Genomic DNA, 26,209 nt, shown 5'->3' on the forward strand with positions numbered 1-26,209 from the left:
TTGAAGATAACTGAATAGGAATTGACACACAACATAATTGAAAGATGTTGAATATTTATAAAGTTGTGAATTACTCATATTATAAATCCCAGCCTGCCATTTGAACATATCATCACTAGTTATCTTCACTATAGAACTAGTTATCACAATGTCACACTCTTATGTTAATGACGTCAGCCTCTAAGACCAGGTTTTTAAAGACACACAAAGGTTCAATTGTATGAGGTTCTCTTGTTTGTTCACTGTTCCGCATCAACGACACTTGCATAAGTTATTGCCCTTTGTTCTTTTAAACACAGGAGAGATGAAGAGCAGTACCCTTGAGAAAGTTATCTCATGAATTTATGAAGACTGTCAATGTCAACAATTAACTGACTTCTTCCCTGACATTGCGAAGGGATTCATACAAGAGAGGATGATTTGCTCTGAATAGGTTTTACATCTGAAAATTTGTTTGTACTATTGCTTGAGCATCTGTTATCTAAGAAAAATAAGTCTCAGGGGTTGATGTGAACCTTGGAGGATAGGGATAGTTTGTTGGCATCAATTTTTCAAAGAAGACTAATAGAGCTGGTCATTTTAATATTGGCAAGAGGTTGGCACTGTGATTAGTGGCGCAAAATATATCAATCTTTTTACTAACTTAAAAATAATTCCAATGGTTTGTCTTTTGAAAAGATGTGATTTGTCCGTCTCTGCTCTCTGCTGCCTACTGTAGGCTACCGGTAGTAAGAATGCCGCCTGTTGTGGCTGTTTGGCTCCGCATAGCGAGAATGAAACGATATAGCACTGCTGGTGTCAAATGCGCAAATTACGCAAGCGCACTGGTGGTTTTGAAAAAAAAAAACTAAAACGGGTGGTTCAGTAGCGTACAAAACATGGATGCAAACGTCAACACCATCACGTGTGAAATGGGTAAACATCAGATTGAATATGAAGATTATGTAACCAGCCCAGTACGCCACCACTACCCATTTCTTCGCCGCTAACCTCTGTTGTGATGAATAAAGTTTTGGAATTCAAATGGTTGTGTGTCACCATGTTTATTAGTCCGACTAGAAAACAGCTTTCAGCTAATATGATAGGCTACAGCTGCTATTATTTAATGTGATTCCGCCTTATTCGAATTAAACATTTCTCTCTGGAGAAAATGGATGGTGTCCCGTCTGTTAAGGTGCTGCAAAGTCATGCACAACAGTACAGGTAAGATGCTAGCTGGCTAACATATATAGAGTAGTAGGAACTATCAATCGCATGAAGTTTAGAATTATTCTAGGTATCTACTGACCGCCATCATCATTGTGCAATGTTTTATTTTTGCAAAGGAAACATCTGCAGAAACAAGATGTTCTGGACCTGAGATTCTGCTTGAGAAGAGACTTTGATGGGACAGTGGCCCTGCCAGTGCTACCATCCTGCCTACCACATCAGGGTCTACAAAGTTTCCAAAACAAGAGTGGCCCATGGGAGCACTTGTGAAATTGTTAGGATACAGGTAATGGCAGCTATGGAGAAGATGACCAAATTGAAGTCAATTTCTATCATCATCATCATCATCATCATCAATTCATCAATAAATATCACTATTATAATCACAATGATCTACACATAGGCTAAACTGTTGTCTGGTTTGTTTTATTCTTGTAACAGGTTTCTCAATTGTCAAAGAGGGAGAGGGGAAGGTCATGCTGTGATACTGGTGAAAATCTTGCAGGAGCTACTAGAATCCTGTGGCGAGAGTTGGAATGAGGGTCTTAGAGAGGATCTTCCCCATAGTTGCCAGAGATTTGGTTCTGTTAAGAGGAAACTTTCTCTCAGCCGATATGGAAGACAGTCGGTAGGTTATAGGGTTTAGCTCATTGCATGCATATTAAACCTGGACAGCATGATCTGCAGTCCCTCCTCAGTACAGAGGGGTTCTGGTTTTCTATGAACTGCTGTCATGCCAATGGAGTATAGTAATGCAGATAATCATTTCATCATTTTATTATGGCATCTGTTCTCACTGTGTACAATTGTTTTTAGCTTCATAAACCTCAAACACATTGTTCGACTGTCACATTTGAGGGGGGGGGGGGTTATGTGCCAAACTGTGATGATCGTTGGACAATATGTTATTGCATCTGTTTAAGGCCCAGAGTTGTGGCCAGCTGGATGCAGAGCGCCTGCCTCAGATGGGTCGAATCTCCAGTGATGGTTTCAGAACTCCGCTGGTGACCATGCTATTAGGAGAGGACAGCTGGGTGACATATGTAGACAGGATCAGGTAAACTCATTCTTACCCTTCAAACAACATAATAGTGGTCTTTTTTATTGTTGTTTTTTATCCATTTTGGTGTGAAGTTTATAAATTGGGCTGTTTTATCGAATATTTCATTTTTGTGTTTTGTCTGTCTTATGTGTTTCCCAACGAGGACCACAGTGGAAATAACTGTTTCACACTGTCTGTGTATTCCTCTGGGACATAGGACTGTAGCTCTGTATGAATCTGTGATCCCCAAAATAAAATCAATCAATCAACAAATGCCTTTTGTTCTAATGATGATGATATAGTGCTAATATACTGCACAGTGCCCTGCGTAAGTAATGGGACAGTGAACACTGAGAACTTTTTTTTCTTTTGGCTCTACACTCCAAAGGTTCGCATTGAAATCAAACAATTACTATGAGGTTAAAGTATAGATCCTGACAAAACTTTGTATACATAGTCCCCCTATTTCAGGGCACCAAAAGTAATGGGACAGGGTGTTTCTCGTTAGTCATGTGTGTTCCGTCACATCATTTGTGCAGGCATAATTGTGCCGTCAATGTCTAGTATTGATTGTAGGCTTTGTGTTTGCCTTTGGAGTCTGCTGTTGGTGTTTGTCAATGTGAGGACCAAAGAGGTGTCAATGAATGTCAAGGAAGCCATTATTAGGCTGGAAAAAAAACCTAGCAGAAACATCATCAAAACCTTAGGCTTGCCAAAATCAACAGTTTGGAATATTATAAAAAAAGAATAAAAAAAGAAGCAGAACAGCAAGTGAGCACTGGCCTGTTGCCTGTCGACTGCTGAAAAGAGGAACATATTGCACATTTACCAGAATGCTACCTCACCACCACAGATTGCAACGTTTCCTCTTCTGACATTGCGAGAGCAGCTATGATTTCTCCAGGGGACCAAGAGATGGCTACTCCTAAGAAGAGTGATAGAGAGGTTTGCCATACATGGGCGGATGACACAGCCATCTACATTGCCTCTGCAGGACATCACTGGACAACCATGAGGACTGGTGTCCAGCAAACTGAACACATCAAATAACATGCACCTCACATCCATCATATCATACTGGACTTAGAGTGCAGGGCACTCTGAAGAGTCATCTCTCTGAAGCGTAGCAGGATTAGAGAGATATTTGCCTAGTTATATGTAGAGATATCATCAGGCAGGCCTATGACTAAGCTCGACCAGTCAGAAAAATCACTAGGAATTGTGATTTCCCTTTCCATGTATAATATGCAAAGCAAGATCCTGGAGTGTCATTGAGATTTTCACTTTGTGAAAATTGGTTCTTCTGCTCTTTGTAAATATTGTGGATAAACTGCATTTTGCCATTCCATCATCAAGTGTGATATGGTTTATGAACTGATCTTTTCAACTGTATTCTTCTATGCTTTCATCTCTGTTCCATGAAAGTGATGACAATGAACAGTTGAGGTACAGTGCCTATAGAAAGTACAGAGAAGTCACCTTTTGTTGCCCCAAAGCCAGGAATTGAAATACATGTACATTACATTAAGTTGTTTTCCCACTGATCAACACATCTTACTGGACACTTACTTACTGGAAACAATAATTTATTACAAATGAAAACGGCAAAGACCTGCTTGCAAAAGTCTACACACCCCTTGCTTTCAGTGCTATTTTGCGGACCATAATTGTGTTTTTTATTTATTTTTTTCACATCTCGCCTGTTTTGATTAATTGCATATTGAACATGAATGAGCATTCCCTCGGAGATTTTCCGAGAGAGGTAAATAGGCTCCAGGAAATGCACCTGTCACGGAAAAACTTCAGTAGCTCTACTGCCTTGCACTCTCAAAGTTTCCATATCTTCCGGGATTAGAACAACGCCGAAAGTCAACAGTTTGAGCTCAGGAAGCGGAGATAGGGAGGCAGACTGTGGAAACAGTCACGACGATCGGAAGCAACGTAAATTGAGCAGGTAAATTGAGTTTGTTTTGATCCATTCTGATCCAAAAGTTGTATTGAAATGTTGTTCCAATCAAAATTGTTTTACATATAAACTTTGAGTATTTTTTCCTTAAGTGAGATACTTTCCATTGGATTTGTCTGCATTAAATAATTTCCTCGTTTCATTACTGCATTGTTTTTACATCGTTACAAAGTCGTATTTCCAGGCGAGTCAGTCCTGGTAGTTAGAATTTGGGAACAATGCCGTAATCGAGGTGCATCGTGATAAAGTGGCTGTTCAATTTGCTTCGCACGCTCTGGGCAGGTAAATCGATAAAATGAATCCTGTTGTGGCTCCAAAGTGTCTCTCCCACATCCTTGATTCATTTTGATGTCTTGTCATTTTATTGAGTGGTGATAATTATGTTACCCTTCTCTTTAATGAAACATGGCGTTTTGTATGGGTTTACTTTTGGCTGCTAAATGCAATATATAGAATCCTAGATAATTTATTATCCTCTTGTTTTAGTTTTTTTTTACAAAAGAGGTCATGCATTTTGTTGAGGTACGCTGTTGAATAATGCATTTTAAGTCATGTTTCAACATTATTTTTGCCACACAATCCGATGCCCTTGAACAGCTCTGTTGATATTGTCCTCTCTCTCTTTAATCTTGTGGTATACTAAGGATTATTCAAGTGCAGTGTGTGTTGCCTTGTCGGTCCCCTGATAGACGCATGCGCTATTTCCTTGAAGTGGTAGAGTGCTTTCTACATAACCAAGCTGTGATACAGGTCTTTCGCCCCTCTCAAGCGTGAGTCAACTGGCCTCAAGTGTTCAAACAGTGAGGAAAAGCTGTAATCAAATTGTTCTGCATGAGTGACACTGACACAGTAGGTCACCTCAGTCCCTGTGCAAGTGGCCTTGTAGGGCCACTCGATTGAAACAGGATCTTAAAAAAATAAAAATAAAAAAAAGGAATTGATCATATTTCAATTCCTTTTTGGCGTTCCATCCACTTCATCAACAACACAAGATTGGAACATGATCCATTTGTGATGACAAGCTTGATGGTAGGATTAAATAAATTGTTAAACAACTGCACTCCACCCGAGTCTCTGTGTCCTTAGAGGGTGGGAACCACGCAATACGCTGCTGAGCTCATGTTGTTTTTGCCTTTCCTGTTCCCATTCCTCTCAGCCACCTTTCACCCTGCCAGAGGCTCCCTATATGGGATACAAAACCACAAGGATCCTGGATCCTATTAGTCATAATTAGTATTTGGAAAATTAGAGTATATGTATGCCAGTGTAAACAAGATTTGCCTAGGCAGAGACTATATTCCCATGCCCTCATGTTATAGTTTTACCATTGACTGACAGTCAGAAAGAAATACGAATGCCAACCTATTGATTTACGTTTGTGCGCCATCAAACTAAAGGACATTCGAAATCTGTTTTGATAAATATACAGTAACTTTACGTAAGTGGGTAGTTTAGGGAAACTATGCTGAGATAATCCATCTGAAGAACTAGTACAGTCCATCCTAGGTGTGAAATGCTGGCAGGAGGATTTTTTTCCCAGGTGTCTTCTCTGGCCTGCGGGGGTCATCTCAGTTTGTTGGCTCTGCGCCGGGCACTGTGCTGTCCTCTGTGTGTCTCTGCTTGCCAGTTTCATGTCCCTAATTACCCAGCTCCAGCAGGGCAGAGTGAGGGGTGCTTGACAGGCTGGCAGCAGCAGCAGCCTCTCTGCATGGAGGCTCACAGAGGAATAGGGAGGGAAAGGTCACTCCTTCTTCTATCCATTACCACTCCCTTTGTTAATACTGCATCACTGTCTACTTACCTGTCTGCCTGTCTCTGGCCTTTCCCCTCACCGCAGGGTCTCCACTGTTCGAACACCATATGGGGGGCAGTGGAGTGGGCTCATTTACTGGCTGTGGTTTGTCAATGGTGCTTCGTTCTCCATTAAACTGCACAGAAGCTGGGGACAAAGCTGCATCTGTCAGCTAGCTTTCCTCCATCTTGAATCCATGTTATATCAGATGTGAAGTTGAAGAGAGTTGAATGAGAATAATTTCACATGATAAAAGGTAGGTCTTGTGGTAAGCCTGGTCTTCTCTTTTGTTGAGCAGGAGTGACCTGTCATAGGGTCACCTGGCTGTCGAGAGCCTGGCTGTAAATGAGGGAGGATGCCGCAGGCTGCAGAGATGATCAACGTGGCCTTCCTGACGGACTCGGAGCGGGAGCTGATCCTGCAGGTGCTCCACAGGGACGAGGAGCTGAGGCAGACCGAGGAGCAGCGCGTCCGGTGAGAACACAACACGCAGGCGGAGGCTGCATCCCAGTCGTCTGAAGTGGTCTCCCCTCCTTTCATTCATCTGCAATGACTTGAAATGCAAATGACAGCACAGGTGAAACCCGTACAATGGCTGCTGAGTGGGAATTTTCTATTTGTTCTCACCTATCCAGTTCTTTCACATTGTTGTAGAAGGCAGATGAAGGAAAGGACGCAAGGAGAGGAATCCACTTCAGGCTACTGAGGTGGATACCCCAGTAGTATGTCAAAACACCACATCTCCAACCTCCTCCTGCCTCCCTTGTTTCAGGAAGCTGAAGACAGAGCTGCTGGACATCAGGAGGAAGGGGGCTAAACGCAGCAGTGGGAAGTACAGCGAACGCAGCTGTGGCCGTTGCCAGGAGCCACTGGATCGACTGCCGGCCGGCTCCAGCCAGTGTAGGGCATGTAAACACCAAGTGTGCCGAAAATGCCGCACAGTACGCCTCAACGGATCCTGGTTGTGCAGTGTGTGTGACAAAGAGGCGTAAGAGTCCCCCTTTATCCCCTTTATCATTACCGCTCCCTTACGTTAGGATTTCAATGATGTGTGACTCTACCAATCATTCTCCTGTTCATCTACGAAGCTGTAGCTGTATTCATTTATAAATACCCGACTCTATGGCACCCATGAGATGGCAATGGAAGAACTTTATGCTGTTTTTTATTTTTTTTTTATTTTTTTTTTACAATAGATCTGCAACAGGTGAGATCGAGTTCATGGTGTTATAATGTGGTGGTGATGTAGCGATGTTATTTCTTCCAGGGATCTAAAGAAAAGCACGGGAGACTGGTTCTATGACCAGCGCGTCAACCGCTTCTCCACTACCCCTGGGCACGACTTAGTGAAAACTTCCCTCAAAAAGAGGCCTCCTCGTGAGTACAGGAAACGGATACGGGCACACTCTGACTTACTAAATGTATAAACAACTCACTTCTTGTTGAGACTGGTATGTTATTGTCTGGCATTAGCTGAAACAAGAGAATCGCAACTCAATTGTAACATTGATATGTTCCTGAGGCTAACATTCCGATAGCTTTTATGTCTGTGTTTTACAGATCACCTTTAGATTGAATCAGAAGTAAACATGATATACCCATATTCCTTATCTAATGAAAGCCTCTGCAGCATGTTAAACTGCCATGCCTAAGCTGTTGTCGTGAGTAACTGTCCCGTTGTAGTGAGGAAAAGAGGGACAGTGGGAGAGGTCCTGTTGAAGAGCGCAGAGATGAACACCGGCCAGCTGGCCCCTGTACCCCGCCCCAGACTGAAGGACCTGGCAGCCACCAACAATGCGTGAGTCCTCCTCACCACTGGGGGTTGACACTAATGTCAAAAACTAAATAATTTAGCTGCGACTAATATGGGGATGGACACTTGACTGAATACTGAACTTTAATCCAGTACGGAATAACTGTTGATGGCATATTCATTCCTGTGTCACGGTTTGCCCAGTGAGGTCTCCGAACCAGAGTGTAAGGATCAAGTGCAGCGCAGCGACACAGAGTCTTTAGAGAAGACCAGTCTGAGCAGTGTCAAGACCGAGACTGAGTCCTCTTGTGGGTCTCCTGTCTCACCCAGGTCAGTCTACATCCAAACAGGGCAATAACCTGGAATGGAGTGTTGCTTTCTTGGCACAGGTGTCTCTTTTTAAAATAGAATCTTAACCTCAATAGGATAATCTGTGTAAATAAAGGATGAATACATAAATTAAGTACACATGTAGTATATGGTAGCGCCACATGCAAATCAGACTGACATTGACATTGTCATGTTTGCACATCTTGGAACGGCGTTTGTCCTCCAGGAAAGAGAAGATGGCGGTTCGGTCCAGTCCAGCAGGGTCCAGTGTGTCCAGTCTGACGGCCCCAGGGAAAGCAGACAGCAGCATCCGCAGCTCCGTCTCCGATGCAGACATGGTGAGAGGCCACTCAGCTATCAAGTCCGGGCCGGAGTCAATTCCAGTTCAGTTCATGAGATTCGATTCATTCGTTGAAAAGTCTATGAAAACAATGGAATTATTTGTACCGACTTATAATAATGGGTAATTCAGAAATTCCACACAATGGGCTGAACTGAATTGGAATTGACCCAAAAAAGGAATATGAGTCTCCTCCCTACAGCCAATACATGCAGTACTCTACTGTTGCCTGACTGTAACCTGCTTTCCCTAGGCCCTTGTGGTGAATCGTGCCTGTCCCAGCCCAGGGCCTTCCCCAGCTTCCCTTGAGGTTGACAGCCTGTTCAAGAAGAGCGTCAGACGGATTCAGAAGCCCCCCGGTAAAGCCTTGTGTGTTCAGTCGTCTCAGTATTCCCAGGCCCTAGTAACATACTTTTGTCCAAGGATTTCATGCCTGCTGGAGTGAGTGAATGTGTCATCACTGGCTTCATCTTCAAACACCTGATGGTTGGTCTCTGTGTGGCTTCTCAGAGTTCACCTCAGTGCTGGACCTGCGTGGGGAAGGGGATGCGGCTTCACAGGGCTCTATGGGAGATAGAAGCAAGTCTGTGCCGGGCCTCAATGCGCCGGTGAGCTTTATACCCCCCGCAACTTGAAGCGACTTTATACAGTACACATTTTGAATAAATTAAGTTAATTCAAGAGATTCACTCTAGGAATGCCTCACTAGGGAAACTAACTTGCCAAGGAGAGTGTAGTTGAGAGATGCAGGGGCGTCTTTTTTCAGGATTTACAAATGTTTACTGTTTGCAGGACGAGGAGGAGGATGAGGATATTGATAACTTGGTGAGCATCCATAGAAATACGGTGGCCTCAAGTCACTCAAGTCTTCGTGGCTCTAAGGTAAGCACATTCTGATCCTCTCTGATCTCATTTTCATTGGTGTAGTTGATGCACAAAGTCCCTTGTGAGATATTTCATGAAGCAGAGTAGATAAGTCAGCTAGACAACTTTTACAAACAATTCAGGACATCCTGTGTCATGATTACAGATCTGTGATACCTGGTTAGTTAAGTTACCATGGTAACGAATGCTCAAGCACAAAATATTCCCAAGGCAGGCAAAGTTGACACAACTTGACTTTCACTGTGTCTGGCTCCTTTGTGTGTTTAGAGCTGTGTGTTGAGGTAAATGCAACATTTCCAACCTATGATTATCTCTCAGAGCACAATGGGCTCTCATCCCAGTGCATGGTTGGGTTATTTAGTTAGTTTCAGCTGCTATTTGGTTAGCATTTGAATGAATTGAGGCCCAGGGGGCACTTCCATAATTGTGTTTGCAGCAATGAATTCAAGTGATACAGCAAAGAAAATGGCTGGAATGTGTTTATTTGGTTTTACTACAAAGCATTAAGTTTGGTGCAAATCCAGCACATGCAGTGCAGTTTCTGCACCATCTCTCGTGTGAAGAATAGTGGTAGCTGCATCAAGTTATGGGTATGTTTGTCAGGATCAAGAGAAAATTATGAAATTTGCTGAGTTGGTAGTGACATCCTAATCTACACAGTGTGTAATTTGATTTCTATGCAAATCAGAGACCCTATAAAAACAAAGATATTAATTCCAAAATTACATGAACTATTATCCTTGCATTAAGATGGACTCAATTCAACTTATTGAGTGATTTGTTTGACATTTTAGCTTATTTTAAGAGCGTCATACAAAGGGTCTGAATACTTATGTACATGAGGTATTTCTGTATTTGAATTGTAATACATTTACTGACATTTCAAAAAACGTGTTTTCGCTTTGTCATTCTGGGGTATTGTGTGTGGATTGATGGAAAATTCTTTTAATTCAATCCATTTTAAATTGAGTCTATAAACACAACAAAATGTGGAAAAAGTGAAGGGGTCTGAATACTTTCCGAAGGCACTGGAGGTTGCAGAAACTAGATAAATGTCTAGATAAAAACTAGATAAATGTCCTCAAGGAAACTCTCAAAAGAGCCAGTATACGGTACCTATTATGATAATATAGCTGATTTGCATTTGTATGCACATCAGATGATGATATTTGTAATGAGGTCAGGTTTCAGCCTCAACCCACAAAGCCAATTTCAACCCACAAAGCTACTACTGTCATCTGTCCAAATGTGCAGTGGGTAAAAACTGGGTCAATTGACAACAGCCAAAGTTTCTATGTTGACTGAAGTGATAATTTATTGTGTGTGTGTTTCCACAGAGCACACTGGGCAGTCTTATGAGTATTTACAGTGAAGCAGGGGATTATGACAGCGTGGAGGTGAGCGGGGACATCGTGTTCTCCGTCACCTATGACGAGGAGAGCCAGACACTCAACGTCCTCATCAAGGAGTGCCATGGACTGGCCAACGGGGACGCCACAAAGCAACGCACCAACCCGTGAGTGTGTGTGTGTGTAAGCATGTGTGTGTGTAAGCATGTGTGTCCAGAGGCTCAGTTACCTCAGTATGAAAAACATGGATGCGTCCCGATAGTGTAAAGTAGCCTCCTCTTTGTCTCCTCTCCTTATTCTGCACTGATCTAATAACACGTGACAGGTAAAAGCAGTAGGATGTACTGGGTATCCAGTTTTATTCCATTATTCCTTTTTCTACACTATTGTGATGCATCCTGTTGTCATTACCAACCTGCAGAGTAGTCCTCACTCCGGCGGAGACACTTTCGTCTGCCGATAGGCTTTGGTAAATCTATTCATCTTTTCATGATGAGTGTCAATGAATAGTGCTTTAGAATATGAGACTCCCCCTAATCTGGTTGTTTATTTCACATCCTTCATTGGTGTAATGCTCTTAGTTCCCGGAGGTTATTACCAGTGTTTCACAGGAAATTGAAAGTCAACACAACGTATTTTTCCCATCATTAGACAGGAAATGTGGGCGCTCAGCTGTAGAGTATAGCAGTTCCAGATGGAACATTACTGGTTGTTAGGCATGTTGGGGGGAAAAAAAGATTCCTCTTGTTTCTGTCCTGCAGGTATGTCAAGTGTTACCTCCTTCCTGACAAGTCTCGCCAGAGCAAGAAGAAAACCAGTATTAAGAGAAACACAGTCAGCCCCACCTACAATGAAACCCTAAAGGTAATGGTCTATCTCTGTGTCTGAATTAGATGCAGAAGTCTGATGATCCAAAACTGATGACTCATCTCTGATTACTGGTCCTGCTCAAAGGCTGTCGTTAGGCAGATAAGCAGTACCCTCAGTACTAGGCAGTATGATTGATACGGACATTCAAGATAAGGAATGTTTATCGCCATTCGAGAAAGACAAACAAATATTGATGTTGCTGCCCTTTTATAGACCAGGTAACTCCCATAAAAGACTGAAGGAGAGGAATGTTTATCACAAAAGGAGGTTTTTAGGCAAGACTAGGGTTTGAATTGCCAGACTTGAGTGCCCCAAAAATTGTGGGCTGAAGCCACCGATGCCAATATTTTCACCACTTATCTAGACACCCACGTTTTGTTATCAGATTGTGTGCTACAGTATTCATGAAGGTGCCCTAATTTGTTATCAGAGTGCACAGAACCATCAGAACTCAAACCTTGGGTGAGTAATCAGCCATGCACCCTTTCCTCATCTGTTCCTCTTCGCCAGTACTCCATCAGTCGTTCCGAGCTGGTGACGCGCTCCCTCCTGATCTCCGTCTGTCACAATGGTCGCCTCAGCCGTAACACCTTCCTCGGAGAGGTGGAGGTGGCGCTGGACTGCAGGGACCTTGACTCCACCCACGAGGAGTGTGTGCTGCTCTTGGGGAAAGTATGTCTGAGTAGTCCCTGTCACGCCTACTGTACATAATGTGTTTCTGAAGTATATGGCATATTGTTTCCACCTGGGTTAGTGGGTTTACCTCAGCTAGCTTCTCTCCTCCTCTCTGTAGACGGCTCCATCACAGTCCTCTGCCTTCGCTCAATACAAAGGGGAGCTGGTGATCTCCCTGAAGTACGTCTCAGCCAAAAAGCCACCCACAGATACGACCAAAGGTAGGAGAGTCGACAGAACTGGGGAACAGACAGGCGGGCTCAGTCGACTGTGTCTGCACTTGAAACAAATCCCTGGGAGTCTTTATTTCTGACAGTACTGTCTCCTGTTAGGCAAGAAGTCAAAGACTGAGGAGGGAGGGCAGTTGCATGTCTTGATCAAAGAGGCCAAGAACCTGACGGCAATGAAAGCAGGGGACGTGTCGGATTCCTTTGTGAAAGGGTAAGTGGCTTGGTGTTACATTTTATTCCTCACATGCACTTTCTTTTTAATAGGCTATTCTAAGTGTTTTATAAACTCCTGATGTTTTTGAACCCAGGTATCTGATCACAGCCACGGTTAAGTCTACTAAGAGGAAGACTCCGGTAGTGAAGAAAACTCTGAACCCTCACTACGACCACACATTTGTCTACAAAGACCTGAGCCTGGAGCAGCTGAGGGAGATGCATCTGGAGCTTACTGTGTGGGACAGGGAGGCCTTGTCCAGCAACGACTTCATGGGAGGAGTTCGTCTCAGCACGGGCACAGGTAACAACCATAGACGTACATGATTACTTGGTAACAACCACAAAACTGGCTGATTTGACTGGTGGGACTGTAAGGTCAAATCAATAGGCAACATTAATATCAAACATTTTGCATGTGTTAAAAGCAATATTTACTATTCTAGCCCAGTTATAATTGGTTATACCGGAGCTAAAGTGGGTTCATGGTGAAGCTACTTTATGAGTCGAAGAGCTGAAAGATGGTGTTGTTAATTAAGCCTGAACCCATAGAGAATACAACAGACTGAATAGAACCTAAAAGGGCAGTCAAATCCCCAATATCACAGATTGTTTCTGCGCCAAATGCTCTTTTTAGGTTCACTCCACTGTGTGCTTTCCATGTCCTTTCTTTCAGGAACACTGAAGGTCGGAAAGGAGGAATTGGAGGCAGACTCCACGGGGGAGGAGGTGTCTCTTTGGCAGAAGATGATGCAGTACCCTGACTCATGGGCAGAGGGCACTCTTCCATTGCGCTGCTCTATGGGCAAGAACAAGAACAAGAGCAAGTGAGGACACCAACTCTTAAACGAGAGAGAAGCTGTAGACACAGTGCGAACCCTAAAGTTATGTCATAGTCTTCTGTAACCAAGAGTCACTTCTACAGCTGTGTACAGTACCAGCACCACACTGTTATGCTTTTTAAATGTTTTTTAGTGTGTTAAAAATGTTAGCCTGAAATATGCAGGTTTTAGAAAGGAAAGATGTCATTTCATATTTTAGAATTTCAGTATACTAGAGGTTGTTTATATCTGCAAATGTTATTATTCAAAATCACAAGCGGCACTAACCAAAACGTTTAGATGGTATTTATTTACAAACTTTGGTTTCATTGATTTTTCTTTTGGATTTTTTTTCTCACAAATGTCCTCTGTACAGTGAAATTCCAACAACACTCACACACCATTCATTATAAAGACTAGAACTATATAACTTTAAAAAAAATTAAAATTATGTCCAGTTTTGGACAACATCACCTCTTGTTTAATGATTCATGATCATTTGTGATAATGGGATGTCAGGCTTGTGGTAAATGAATATATTTATGTAAATACATTACACAAAAAGTTGCACAAAAAGCACAGGAGATATATTCTAATCTTCAACTCTAATGCGCATTATTTATAGACTTGAATGTAAATGTCATTGTCTGTCTTGTAACTTGGGTCCAAGTGAGTCAAGTTTTCTTTTACTATGGCTGTATCAAATATTTTATTCATCTAATAAATAAATGAAATGACTAAACCTGTAATCGTCCACATTCGTTCTACCTGTGCGGTAAGGGAGAAGAAGTAAGACGGTATGAATTGCTAAAAATACATCAACATCAATCATAGACCTGAAAAACAGGTCTACCTCTACAAACTCTCCAACTATCAGAGCATGACCGCTCTGTCACACCAAATCTGACTACCAGGGGATGTTATCTGCTTCTTTCCTTGTTTTTCTCTCTTCTCATACTCGTGTCCGTTGCTCTAGTGTAGATCTGAGAGTATTGGATAAAGTATTGGGCAAAATGGCAATATTTCCATCTATTAAACTACGCTACGAAGCGACTACCATCTTGGAAATACCTATCCAATCCTTTCAGATATATACAGTGTCTGGAGTAAAGGGGTAGAGATTGTTTCTGGACAGGGCCTACATTTCAGAGCTTTGCCCTCTGAGCTAAGCACCCAGCCACAAGGGGGCACTGTTGGCTTAGTCACAGAAGTCTTTGTGCAATTCCAGCCGCTCTCGTTCTTCTTCATCCAGCAGGTAATCTTCGATGTGTGAGAAGAGCTCTTCGGAGGAGGTGGGGGTGATGAATCTCTCGCGGTCCACACCGCGCTCGTCCAGCAGCACCATGCTGAAGTAGGATCTGGAGATCCGCAGGGCCTGCCTGTATCACACGTACCACACACATTACCAGATTACACATTTCATCAAAAGATAGATTATCCCATTGGTTGTTAACAGAAGAGAAGACGCAGGCGTCGTCATGCTCAGGATGTTACCTCAGGCCTTCAATGACGGCTGAGTCCAGCTGACGGCCCTTGATGCGGCCCACCTCTCGAGGGGGTGAACCCAGGAGCTCAATCACGGTCACCTGTCGTAGGTCCAGACCACAGTCTGCATTCTAGGCCAGAAAAGTACAACAAACATGGTCACAAAAGTACAGACAAGCTGCTCATACATTCAATCAGAGGGTCTCTCTCTCTTTCTCTCACTCATTCACTCACTCACTCACTCAGTATGACAGACATTGCCCTGACCAGCCTGGTGTCTCTTTCACCCACTTGTATCATGAGGTTCTGAAGCTTGTAGTCGTGATCAGCTATGTTAGGTGCAGACACAATCAGGACCCTCCTCCTTTCATAGAACTGGTCCAGGAGGGCAGAGAATGTCCTCACATCTGTTTTAAACTCCATTACTGCAGATACACACACACAAGCACACACACACACATACAAAAAGCTTAGCCCACCCACAGCTAAAGGTTCCGGGAAACTCATAGAGTCATAAAGTGGGTCTATGATTAAGCATGAAAGCACACCAAACCACACTAGGTCTCTGTCATTGGTTCTTAATACTAACTGAGACACTCCGCAGGAGCCTCGGTCCAGTTGTGGTTGAACTGGCAGACACGGGTGGAGGGCCCCTTCCTCTCGTAGCCCCTGTCACAGTGGTACTCACACACCGCCCCGTAGTTGTTCCCATCGGAGGAACAGGTGAGGTAACCATGGAGAGGGGGCTTGAGGACCAGACATCGCCTCACTGGAGGGAGAGACACAGAGCAGACATCTTTCAAAATCACTCCAGAGTTCTATGCAGTTATTTCCCTGAGAGTACCGGAATGGGATGTTCCAAAACTGTTCTAGTAGTTCTTTTTGTGAGGGAAATATGTCTATGGTTTATCATTGCATATCCGGTCCATTTCAAATAATGGGTGCTTTTCAGGACTAAATGCATCATTTGAATGTATTATCATAGTGTACACTGTGTATCCATTGTTTACCCAGTCTGGGCTTCACTCCATTCCAAATGTCATGGAGTTGCCTTTGACTTTGACCACAGTACCTTACCCTCAACACGAACAATGAATTTGCAGGCCGCCCTGTTCCTGGCCTGGTCGTATACTTTGTACCGGACGATGTTTACCCCCTCTGTAAAGTGAGTCTCTGGCCCCTGGCCTATCAGTGTTACACTGCAGAGAGACACAAATGTAATTAAAAAAACTAAACGTTTAACTTCCAGATGAACAACAGGGAAAGAGAACAGAGTCACTTACGTTAAAAAGAAATACTCCCGCACAATCGATAAGCAGAGATAAAATCGTGTGTTTGGGAGTATTTCTTTTGACCGTGAATTGATCTGCGGGGCCTGTATTCCCAGCACCACAAATAGAGACAGCATGGTTGTGTGCATGTTTTTAGCAATTTGAAAAAGGACAGAGGAAAAGGCAAACCAGAGTGACATACTCTAGTGATTTATGAGCAGTATCCGTGGCAACAGGGGGGTCCCAGGTCACCCTAGCAGTTAGCTTCCCAGGATCAGCGATCTTCACTCGCGACAGGGGACACTTTATTTTTGGAGGTTCATGATCTGAAAGAACATCAGTTTGGTACAATAAATATGTTTATTTGTCAACAGCTTATGAAAATAGAGAACAGAGAAATGTCTGAGTTAAATGTTAACATCCTGTGTTGATTTGGGTCAATTGCAACAGTTCCTCTTTTGAGGGAGTGGAGCTTTGAAGATTAGAGAATACCCATTGGTCTTGGTTCTGGGCCAATAAACAGAGGGAACAGAAACATGTGAAAGTCTTTGTTGCATCTGTGTGGGTGGGAATCAAGCCCATAGAGAGATGAGCTTATGAAAGAGTGCAAATACTTTGTTTTACAACTGATATGAACAAACTGAAATAATGTATACTGACAACTGATACGAACAGACGTTTTACTTGTTTAGTAAGTCAAACTGACAGCACAGCGTGGAAGGGCATGTTAACCCTAACCCTAACCCTAACCCTAACCCTAACCCTAACCCTCCTCAGTATTTAAGCCATATTGGAAATCCATTAACATATTTAGTTCAGTCTAGACATGAATTCACTGGGATCTGCTGACTAAACATTAGATCCGTACCTGCACAGAGGGGCTCTGCCCCGCTCCATGATGCTCCCTCCAGACAGGTGCGAGAGTGGTCCCCCTCAATCCGGTACCCTGGTTTACAGGTGAATTCACACCTGGAATCCACCACGAAACCGTTGCTGCAGCTGTACGTGCCGTGGTAGATCAGGGGCATCACATGACACCGGACCTCTGTAGAATTCAATACACAAAGACATTAAAAACAAATAATGTAACTCAGTAGTTACTACAGTCTAATAAGTATTACACACACTATTATCTTTTTCTTATTTGTTTATTTGCACATAAATGGACAGAAAAGTGACATGAAAGTGGCCCTCCGTGGCTCAGTTGGTAAAGCATGGCGCTAACAACGCTTAGGTTGTGGGTTTGATTCCTGCTGGGACCATACATACTGAAATGTAAGTCGCTTTGGATAGAAGCGTCAGCTAAATGACACATATATATATATATATATGAAAGTAATAGAAAGTTTAAGACATTGTGCTGGGAAGGAAAATAAACCCTGTAGTGGCTAACTTCCACTCACGGCGGCAGTGGGTGGAGCCTGACCAGCGGCGGTTGGGCATGCACTGCACAGAGCTCCTGCCCAGCAGCCTGTAGCCACGGTCACAGGTCATCTGGCATCGCGTCCCCAGGGTGCTGCGATAGTTCCCTCCACGGGGGGAGAAGCACGTCACCTCCCCATTGGCCAGACTCGGGGAGTGACACCATCTTGGATCTGCGTCAAAAGAAAAACTGTGGAAATGCTCCACAGCACCAAGACCAGTGATCTACAGCACGGACCGAACTGACAGACGATATAAAAGTATTTAATATGATATGAAGAGGTACAGATTTCAAAACAATGATTATGAAGGGTATGTATATTCCCACTATCAAAGGTTTAAGATTATTACAGATTTCAGATTTCAGCGTTGTAACTGTTTGTGGCCCCCGTCACTTACTCTTGTAGTCCAGGTGGGGGGAGTTATCCTCCTCTGGCACAACCTCATTGTAGCTGCCCTGCAGTGTGGTCTCTGTGTCTGCAGCCAATGACAGTCTATTATTAGCAACCAACCACATTAAACCGAGACTTTGAGCTAAAACATGAGGAGTGGAATATACAGTAGGTTATACAGAGAGAGTCTCAATACCACAACCTCATCTCAGGTCCCTTTCGGAGCCAGCTCACTAATATTCAAAAAAACACCTGGATTTGCAAGAAGGGAAGTCTAAAATGCATGGAAACTCTGCAGGGCTTTGAATCCAAATCTGAAAGGCATTCCACACAGTACTGTAAGTCTCTGACAATGGAGAGACCCTCTGGTTTCCATTTTAAACCTGATGACTAGTTAGGTCTTTGATTAGTTGGCTCTCTTTCTTGCCCACTCATCATGCACTACAGCTTTAAACCAATGAGCTGAATCTAACTTTCCATAGGTCTCTCTCTCTCACCACCATCATTCTTTCCTCACATTTGTGGTTTACACTATTTCATGCACATGGTCCATTTGAAGGATAGGAGGGAGAGGGAGTGTAGTCTTTAGAATTGGGTGCTGGCCAGATTTTCGTTTTTTTCCAATCGTTTATAAGCTAGGTCTTCTCCCTAAGTACTTGTAAGCAGAAAGTGCTTCACATTCTAGAACTGCCTCAGACAGGGGCTAGCTAATGTGGAACAAGTGTTAATTTGCTGCAATGATAATTCATGGAGACACAACTCAATAAAGTTTCCAATGAGGTAATTTGAGCACTTTGCTACATGCTGCTTAACGCCCACTGGAAAATGCTACAATGACGTTATTACACCTTTCATCAAATGCTGAGATGCTATAATTGAACATGTGCCAAATATGCAACAATAATTTTTTTAAGGAGACTCTCCTTCTAGATTTTGTCGTCATTCAGAGGGACATGAAGTAGATAGAGGGACACAGTAGCAAAGGTGGAGGCAAGGGTTGAACCCTGGTCCGCAGGAGGAGATTGCTCATATGCTGTGAGCTGTGAGCAGTACCACTCAACCACACTCAGGCACAATGTGCAACACTCCTGACTGAAATACTCAATGTACTGACTCCAGATTCTGACTCCAGAACCTAAATAAGTGGTCAGTGACAACTTGGCATCCTCACAGCCTGTTTCCCATTACACTCACAGGTGCTGCTGCTGTGGCTGTCCACCGACGGTGAGGTCGCAAAATACCCAGACTGTGACACAGAACATGAATCAGTTATGGGGCCAAGTACACATACCACTGCTTACTTAACCAGGAAAACATGCAGTGACCACTGCAGGGAGAACATCGAAGTAGGAGAGATTAGTCATAGTAGAGAGGGTGTACTGTACTGAAAACTGCTTGTTTCAATGAGTAGGTGATCATGTTTGAGGTTGATTAGGGTCATTACAGATGACAAGCCTCATTTGTATGTCTGTTAAAGAGGAAACTTAAGAGAAAATGTAGGACTCTAACAATAACAATGGAACAAAACGATGACCCACCCATAAGCCAACTTGATTTTCACTTCATGATTTTACTTTGTTGTCATCACACATGAGTGTGACTTTTGGGTGAATCTGAGGTGACTCAAATCGCTGTGCTGCAGAGGTCAAATTAGGGCCTTGGCAGCTGTTTCCATGGACACTGCCTGTGATCGGAGTAGTACTGTAATTACACAGGTCTGTGGGGGGTGGTTGACATGCTCGACATCAGAGGAGAACCACAAAGCAAACACAAGTCGTTTGCACAAATTAGAGAATACGTTTATTAAAAAAAAACACAAAAAAAAACAGGTAGGCCTACATGTAAAAGTTGGTTGTCTTGAGAGGAAAAGGCATAGGTGTACAGGGTACCTGGCCTATGTTTTTTCTTTTTACAGAGAAAATTTGAAGAGAGGGCAATGGAAGAGTATGGTATCTGTTCAGGGAATACTCCACGCTCCCTTTTGTATTGCTTCAGTTCCCTCTAAAGCTCCCGCCACAGCTGCTTATAATAGAAGCCGTCTGCATTACTGTGGTGATGGAGGTATTTCCCCATAGCTTGGACTGTATCATAGGCCATAGAAATGTGACTGATAGGGCAAATATAAGCTGGCTATAATGATGTTATAGGGTCTGTCAGACGTACAGGTAAAACGCATGTCGTGTCTGCCAATGTAAGCATACTCTTCTTATTAAACGCGTATTCAGCTTCAGTAATCAAATATATGCATAGCCGATGTCATTATATATCTTCTTCAAATGTTAGATGACACCTACTGTCACTGTATTCTTCTGAAGAAACACATAGAATAGAAGTCTAAAGTTTAAATGTAATTTTGTTTGTAATCTTACCTTCATCGATTTGTCCCAGTAGTTCACTTGTAAAGTGCACAATTAAAAGTGAAAGGATATGAAATTGTGCCATTCCAAGATGTGTCGTGAAACGCTGATAAAAAAATTAAGGTAGGCAAAACTGTGACAGTACTGACAGTATTGAGCGCAGAGATCAAAAAGCAAGCTCCAATTTAAAGAACACATCCGTCAATTCGTGTAATAGTTTTGATCAAACTAAATAATTCATGTCTCCAGGCTCTCACGCCAAATAAGAAAGCGGCAACTTTGCAATTTACTGCGTAGAATGATTCTTCTCTTCACTGAATAGATCCTCCTCGCTCATCATTATGCGGTTTGAAATGAATACCGCAGGGGGGCACTGTTGGACTTCTCATTGGTTGTCCAACCAAAACTTAAATATTCTTGAAATGGGCCTACTGTATTTGCTTGGAATTCGTTATGAATCTGTTATGAACACCATTTACAAAGTGAACATATACAAATCATATCAATCAAACAAAAATCGACAGACTAGCCATATTAAAATCATGTTTGCCAGTTCAATCAAAACACATCACTCTTTTTCCATAACTCAGTAAAGGTATACTTTACATTTACATTATACAGTATATTAATGTTGCTTTCAAGAGGAACACCATGTATGACTATGAATAATGAAGTGAAATCACCTATCTGTGTGGTCCATTGTGTTCCCCAATCAAAGAATTGACTTTCGCCACACAAGAAAGTGGAACTGGACCACTGACGACACTTCCCTTCTCCTCCTCGGATTTGTCGGGAAAAAAGTTTTTTCCCTTTCTGCAACGTCGAGATTTGACTGCCAATCTCTGCGAAATAGCCATCATGTCTCCCCCGTCAAGAAGGCTTCAGACGAAGCCTGTGATAACCTGTCTCAAGACCTTCCTCATTTCTTATAGTCTCATATTTTGGGTAAGTGTTGCATGTAGGCTATCTAACTTGATGCAGGCGCTTAGGCAACAATGGGCTAAGTTAGCGGCGATGCCAACATGAAACCCGTTTTACAAAGGAATAGCCTAGGGAACACGAAATAACTCGATTTATTGAAAATCAAACATCCCATTACAAGAAGCCCATGAAACAGACAAAGTGCGACATCAATTTATTGGAATAGAGAACCACTTCTATTGCAATAGAGAACCGGCGACGCCGTGAGTAGACTTTCGCATATGTTTGTTTGATATGACGGCGCACGTCGCTGCAATGTTGCGATTAGTTTAGACAGGGGCTAAATCCGATAAACAATGATACAGTTTTGCGAGGCGATACATTGTATCTATTTTCTTAAGATTGTGGCAGGGTGCGAGTGTATACACCATCATTTGTGTATGTAGGCAAATGCATTGCCAGATGTTGTAAACAGTATTCGTATGAACCCGTAGAAACCCGAATCTCAGTTTACTTTCTTTCGAGAGAATTTAAATGCGAATTGTTTGATGTATTTTTGTAACTCGGCCATTTGCCTTACATGAGTTTATGGATTTGTTGACACCCTTAAATACAGCCAAGCAAGCCTTGTCTAAATTATTTCAACCAGAAAAACCGAGGAAAAAAAAGCCACGTTCGATTAATGGCGCAGAATATGGATTACATCCATAATCGAACGTGGCTTTTTTTCTCGGTTCAAAGTTTAGGAAAACACATTTATCTCTCCTGTTTATTGCTATATAGAGGGTGATTTGTATCATTCATGGTCTGATGGACTGATGACTCCAGTCCAGAGGTGAATGACTTGTACTAGCCATTAGGCCTATCTGTTGCAGGGGAAGATGTTGAGCTAATGTGAAACGTGGGGTTGCCGCTGGGGATGTTTAAGTTGCATGTTGACTTTTCTGAGGATCTAAGGTAAATCTGTTTTAGGCCTTCTCTACCACTTAAACAAACCTCAAAGCTTTCTGGACTGCTGTGGCCCCTGACAACCTTCAACCAGAGCTTTCCACTGAGCTTTGATCAAATTGTTAGGTGCACAAGGTGTGTAATTACACCTCAGGGGGGATTTTTTTAAATCCGAGACTGTGTAGCTGACTAGCCCTGCTCTCTCCCAGTTTACAGGGGTGATCCTCTTGGCTGTTGGAGTGTGGGGGAAGGTGAGCCTGGAGGCCTATTTCACCCTGGCTTCTGAAAAGAGCACTAACGCACCATATGTCCTCATCGGAACCGGAGCCATCATTGTTGTATTTGGCCTGTTTGGTTGCTTCGCCACATGCCGTGGTAGCCCATGGATGCTGAAATTGGTCAGTGCAACAATTTGGAGCATAGGGACCCAACGTTTTGTATTTCAAAAAGCTGTCCTCAAAGTTTATTGGTTAGTATGTGAAATGTAAGTTTGTTTGTTTGGCTGTTCCCCCAGTATGCCATGTTCCTGGTGTTGGTGTTCCTCGCTGAGCTTGTGGCGGGAATCTCTGGCTTCGTCTTCAGGCATGAGGTAACACATTGGCATGTAATAAACCTGATTTCACTGATTTTAACAGTTGGCCGCAACACAATCCAATCTGTTTTGTTCCTTGCAGATAAAAGCTGTGTTAGGTGGTGCCTACAGAAATGCTGTGACTAGCTACAACACCACCGACACTAAAAGCCTGGCAGTTGACACCATTCAGAGGAAGGTACGTGGTTTTAATCTTAAATCTAACTATCTAGTTTTCAGTTAATTACTTTTCTTTTGGGAAACCACAGAACATGCTGTTTGGTGTAGTAAACAACATTAGTACAGATGTGGGTTACAACCTGCCGTAGAGCTTGTTGATATACATGACTCTACTGGTTTTATGATGTGGACAATATCTGTGTCAATATGTCACTGTTTAATATTTGCATGCTATTGTTTAATATTTAAACAGTAATAATATTATTACTGTAATATCTTCTTGGCATATACATGTTTCCCATACCATTGCATAGTGGCACTCTAGCTTGAGCTAGATTTTCTATTGATTTGCTGTGAAAGAGGGCCTAGATGTTGCTTTGTAGCCTTGGGAAACACTGATATATATATATGGCCAGTGAAGAACATTATGGCATCATTTGTTGTGTGTTTTGTGTAGTTGCACTGCTGCGGAGTGGATACTTGGAGGGACTGGAATAAGACGGAATACTTCAAAGTCAATGGCATCCCTGCCAGCTGCTGCAAAGAGGTCACAGACTGTCCAGAGGAGACCCGTAAACACCTCGACACGGCTGGTAAAGTGGTGTATAATCGGGTAAGAGAACTGCCTCCTTATTAAAATCACACGCAATTAAGTGAGAATTTGGTGTCTCTGGTTTACTCGGCATTTGACCCTGCTTTGATGTTCTGTGTTAGTGTCTTGGACTAAAAACTAGTTTGATTCTGTGACTCTAGAGGCCATTAAAGGATGGGTTCAGATTTTTGGAACCAAATCTTTATTTTTATTTTTTTTATTTTATTTTTTTTTTCAAATTATATTTCATGTAAATACTGAAACATGAAATGCATAATTAGGTAGTTTGGCTGGTGTAGCTGCTGGAAGTAGTTAAATAACAAAGATATGCACCTCAAAACCATCGAGATTGACCACGAGATGAGATATATATCTAAAAAGGAATGCACATGTTCAAATAGTGAACCATCCCTTCAATGCAGAACACTTTTCTTAACTGTCATTTTGATACTCTTTCTAATGTCAATGACCACATCAGCATCAATAGCTATAACTTCAAATTGATTTTCTTCTCGTCCACGATGTCTTAGGGCTGCTTCTCACTGGTGACCACTGTGGTGGAGTCCAACTTGGGAATCGTTGCAGGGATATCTTTTGGAATAGCTTTCTTCCAGGTACATCCAATTTTGCCTGAATTATATATCAAGGATTAAGGATATAGCAATGTTAAAGTAGTTATAACCAGCATGACCTTTTTTTAATTTTTTTGAGTTTCTGGAGATCATTCAAAGAGATTTTATGATTTCATGAATTTTTGACCTATAATGTGCATTTTCTTTCATGATCTTATTGACGATCAATGTGTCATTTTTTTCTGCTTAGCTCATCGGGATATTCCTGGCCTGCTGCTTGTCCCGATACATAACCAATAACCAGTACGAGATGGTCTAGCAGAGCCCTTCATCAGGTAGTACTCCATCTACATGGGCTAGTAGCTGAGCTGGGATCTGATGCTTTTCATTTACAAAGTCATGTCAGTGCTTGTCAGAAGCTGAACTATTTTATTTTTTACTGGGTATATGGAACTGAAATCATTACACTTGACTTACACACTCTGTTGCAGTTGTGTGTATTTTCATGAAAGAAATGTCACCTTACTCTGAAATATGGCATTATTGAACTATTACATATTGTTAGCTGGTGATGTAAATTAAGACATTGTATATGCATACATGTAGTAAGCTCTTAATATCATGCTCAATGGAAAAAATCAGTTGGTGAAATCTCCAACATTGACATGACAGAGTTTACTGCCTTACTCAAGGGAATGGTAATGACTACTGCCCATCTGACACCATCGGTCATCTGTCTTGTTTCTCTCTAGGTTACTGACGGGCAGCTCATGATGCAAACTGACTCAAAGGGAACTCCCATAGTTTTAATCTTTTGTATAATGTGTATTAGTTCTGTTTCATTTTAGAAAACCTTTTTGCTGCTTTTTTAGACTTTCACTTCTGAATGGCAACCAGACTAAAGGGAAGATGTTATTGGACATTGCAAGGGAAACGTTTTTGCCCTTTTTGCAAGTTTTGTATTTTTGAAATTAGTTTGTGGAATACAGTTTCTGCTGTGCTTGAAAGAATTCATGCTGGATTCCCAAAATGTGCAGATGCCATATTTCTGTTTTGGTCCACATGAAAAGTTTGTGATCTTTTGATACTATTGTGTATGACGATTGCATTGCAATTGATTTGGTGAGCTCAACTAAATTTGTAAACACATATTCTCATTTTTTGTGTTCCCATCAAAATGGCTGTCCTTAAATATTGTAGTTAAATGATATTTCATGTAGTAACCTTCCTGTATTTTGAATGGCATGTATGAATGGCATTCCGAACTTAAACTGGTGGCCGTTTGGACGATCTGCAACACCATGCTACCCTTATACTCTGTATTAAAGAATTCAGCTATCCATCCATACTTTCTGTGGAGATTGAAGCTCTAGGGACTTTTCTCCACTTGCGCCTTCTCAAAAGGCATTGGAGTAGAATATCTAAAGGGAGGAACCTAGATCTTCTCCTTCAATGTTTTTTCTTTTTTTTTTTAAACAAGAGAGTGGAGAATGGAGGACAGGACGCAAGCACGCAAGCAATCGTGTTCCTAACAATTGAGAAAAGGCCATCGTCAACTATGGTGGTAGTGGGGTTGAGGGTGGACAGTTTGTTGGTTAGGGGACTGGAGTTTATTCCCTGTCAGGCCATCACTCGGGTGTGAACATTTGGAAAGGCAATTTATAAACTTAGATTAAAAAGAGTTTCTTTGTGAAGGGTTTAACTGTGCCCATTAGCTTTTGTTATCTTTCTTGTACGTGTGCACATTATCATAATGCATTACATTTCCGATTATAATTGTCAGTGTTAATGATTTATTGTTCATTTGTGGAAAGCATGATGTGAAATAAATACTTGAAAAAAATAAGTCTGGCCTGAACTCAATGAAAAATCTCATGCGCTGGATTTGAAGTTATGCCATCATGATGTAATTGATAAGGTACACGTGGCATAAGAAGCACGTGCGTGCCCGAACCCCTGTCTGAACTGCTGGCGCGCGGTTGCAGTGTCCAACACGTGCGACATGATTGGCTGATTGACAGGA

General features: G+C 42.3%; 4 protein-coding genes across 5 annotated transcripts; 3 read left to right on the top strand and 1 right to left on the bottom strand.

Annotated features, from left to right (window-relative positions):
* Positions 1 to 1,097: 1,097 nt before the first annotated feature.
* trmt12 (tRNA methyltransferase 12 homolog) lies at positions 1,098 to 3,146 on the top strand (the record flags this gene model as incomplete). Its single annotated transcript, XM_083686909.1, is given in 6 exon segments — positions 1,098 to 1,203; positions 1,326 to 1,495; positions 1,651 to 1,837; positions 2,133 to 2,266; positions 3,015 to 3,061; positions 3,064 to 3,146. Coding segments are annotated over 5 exon segments (483 nt in total). The 5' UTR covers positions 1,098 to 1,203; positions 1,326 to 1,463.
* A 955-nt stretch (positions 3,147 to 4,101) lies between these two features.
* On the top strand, positions 4,102 to 14,629 carry sytl4 (synaptotagmin-like 4). The gene is made up of 17 exons (XM_083686011.1): positions 4,102 to 4,205; positions 6,308 to 6,483; positions 6,782 to 6,997; positions 7,277 to 7,386; positions 7,693 to 7,807; positions 7,967 to 8,092; positions 8,319 to 8,430; positions 8,686 to 8,791; positions 8,943 to 9,040; positions 9,225 to 9,314; positions 10,655 to 10,833; positions 11,428 to 11,530; positions 12,047 to 12,208; positions 12,330 to 12,432; positions 12,544 to 12,652; positions 12,750 to 12,958; positions 13,331 to 14,629. The coding sequence occupies exons 2-17, from the start codon at positions 6,365 to 6,367 to the stop codon at positions 13,483 to 13,485; spliced, it is 2,112 nt and encodes a 703-aa protein (XP_083542137.1). The 5' UTR covers positions 4,102 to 4,205; positions 6,308 to 6,364; the 3' UTR covers positions 13,486 to 14,629.
* A 44-nt stretch (positions 14,630 to 14,673) lies between these two features.
* srpx2 (sushi-repeat containing protein X-linked 2) lies at positions 14,674 to 20,828 on the bottom strand (the record flags this gene model as incomplete). Its single annotated transcript, XM_083686012.1, has 10 exons — positions 20,415 to 20,828; positions 18,053 to 18,130; positions 17,635 to 17,826; positions 17,100 to 17,276; positions 16,434 to 16,557; positions 16,038 to 16,159; positions 15,550 to 15,729; positions 15,252 to 15,385; positions 14,970 to 15,091; positions 14,674 to 14,854 (listed from the first exon to the last, which is right to left on the bottom strand). Exons 1-10 carry the CDS (start codon positions 20,485 to 20,487, stop codon positions 14,674 to 14,676), a joined length of 1,383 nt encoding a protein of 460 aa, XP_083542138.1. The 5' UTR covers positions 20,488 to 20,828.
* Positions 20,829 to 21,157: 329 nt separating this feature from the next.
* tspan6 (tetraspanin 6) lies at positions 21,158 to 25,651 on the top strand. Of its 2 annotated transcripts, none has more exons than XM_083685920.1 (8): positions 21,158 to 21,347; positions 22,481 to 22,669; positions 22,786 to 22,860; positions 22,946 to 23,041; positions 23,480 to 23,635; positions 24,145 to 24,228; positions 24,437 to 24,521; positions 24,939 to 25,651. In XM_083685920.1, the coding sequence occupies exons 1-7, from the start codon at positions 21,261 to 21,263 to the stop codon at positions 24,503 to 24,505; spliced, it is 756 nt and encodes a 251-aa protein (XP_083542046.1). In that variant the 5' UTR covers positions 21,158 to 21,260; the 3' UTR covers positions 24,506 to 24,521; positions 24,939 to 25,651. The 2 variants fall into 2 exon arrangements, with proteins under 2 accessions (XP_083542046.1, XP_083542047.1); XM_083685921.1 differs by lacking the exon at positions 21,158 to 21,347 and adding an exon at positions 21,440 to 21,586.
* The last annotated feature ends 558 nt before the right edge of the window (positions 25,652 to 26,209 follow it).

The sequence above is a fragment of the Argentina silus genome (assembly GCF_951799395.1).
Source record: "Argentina silus genome assembly, chromosome: 15".
NCBI lineage: Eukaryota > Metazoa > Chordata > Actinopteri > Argentiniformes > Argentinidae > Argentina > Argentina silus.

Coding starts and splice junctions, on each gene's coding strand:
- tspan6 (XM_083685920.1), top strand. CDS start 21,261: ATGTCTCCCCCGTCAAGAAGGCTTCAGACGAAGCCTGTGATAACCTGT. Junction 21,348..22,480: donor CTTATAGTCTCATATTTTGG/GTAAGTGTTGCA, acceptor GCTCTCTCCCAG/TTTACAGGGGTGATCCTCTT. Junction 23,042..23,479: donor TTGACACCATTCAGAGGAAG/GTACGTGGTTTT, acceptor TGTTTTGTGTAG/TTGCACTGCTGCGGAGTGGA.
- sytl4 (XM_083686011.1), top strand. CDS start 6,365: ATGCCGCAGGCTGCAGAGATGATCAACGTGGCCTTCCTGACGGACTCG. Junction 6,998..7,276: donor AGTGTGTGTGACAAAGAGGC/GTAAGAGTCCCC, acceptor TATTTCTTCCAG/GGATCTAAAGAAAAGCACGG. Junction 8,792..8,942: donor ACGGATTCAGAAGCCCCCCG/GTAAAGCCTTGT, acceptor GTGGCTTCTCAG/AGTTCACCTCAGTGCTGGAC.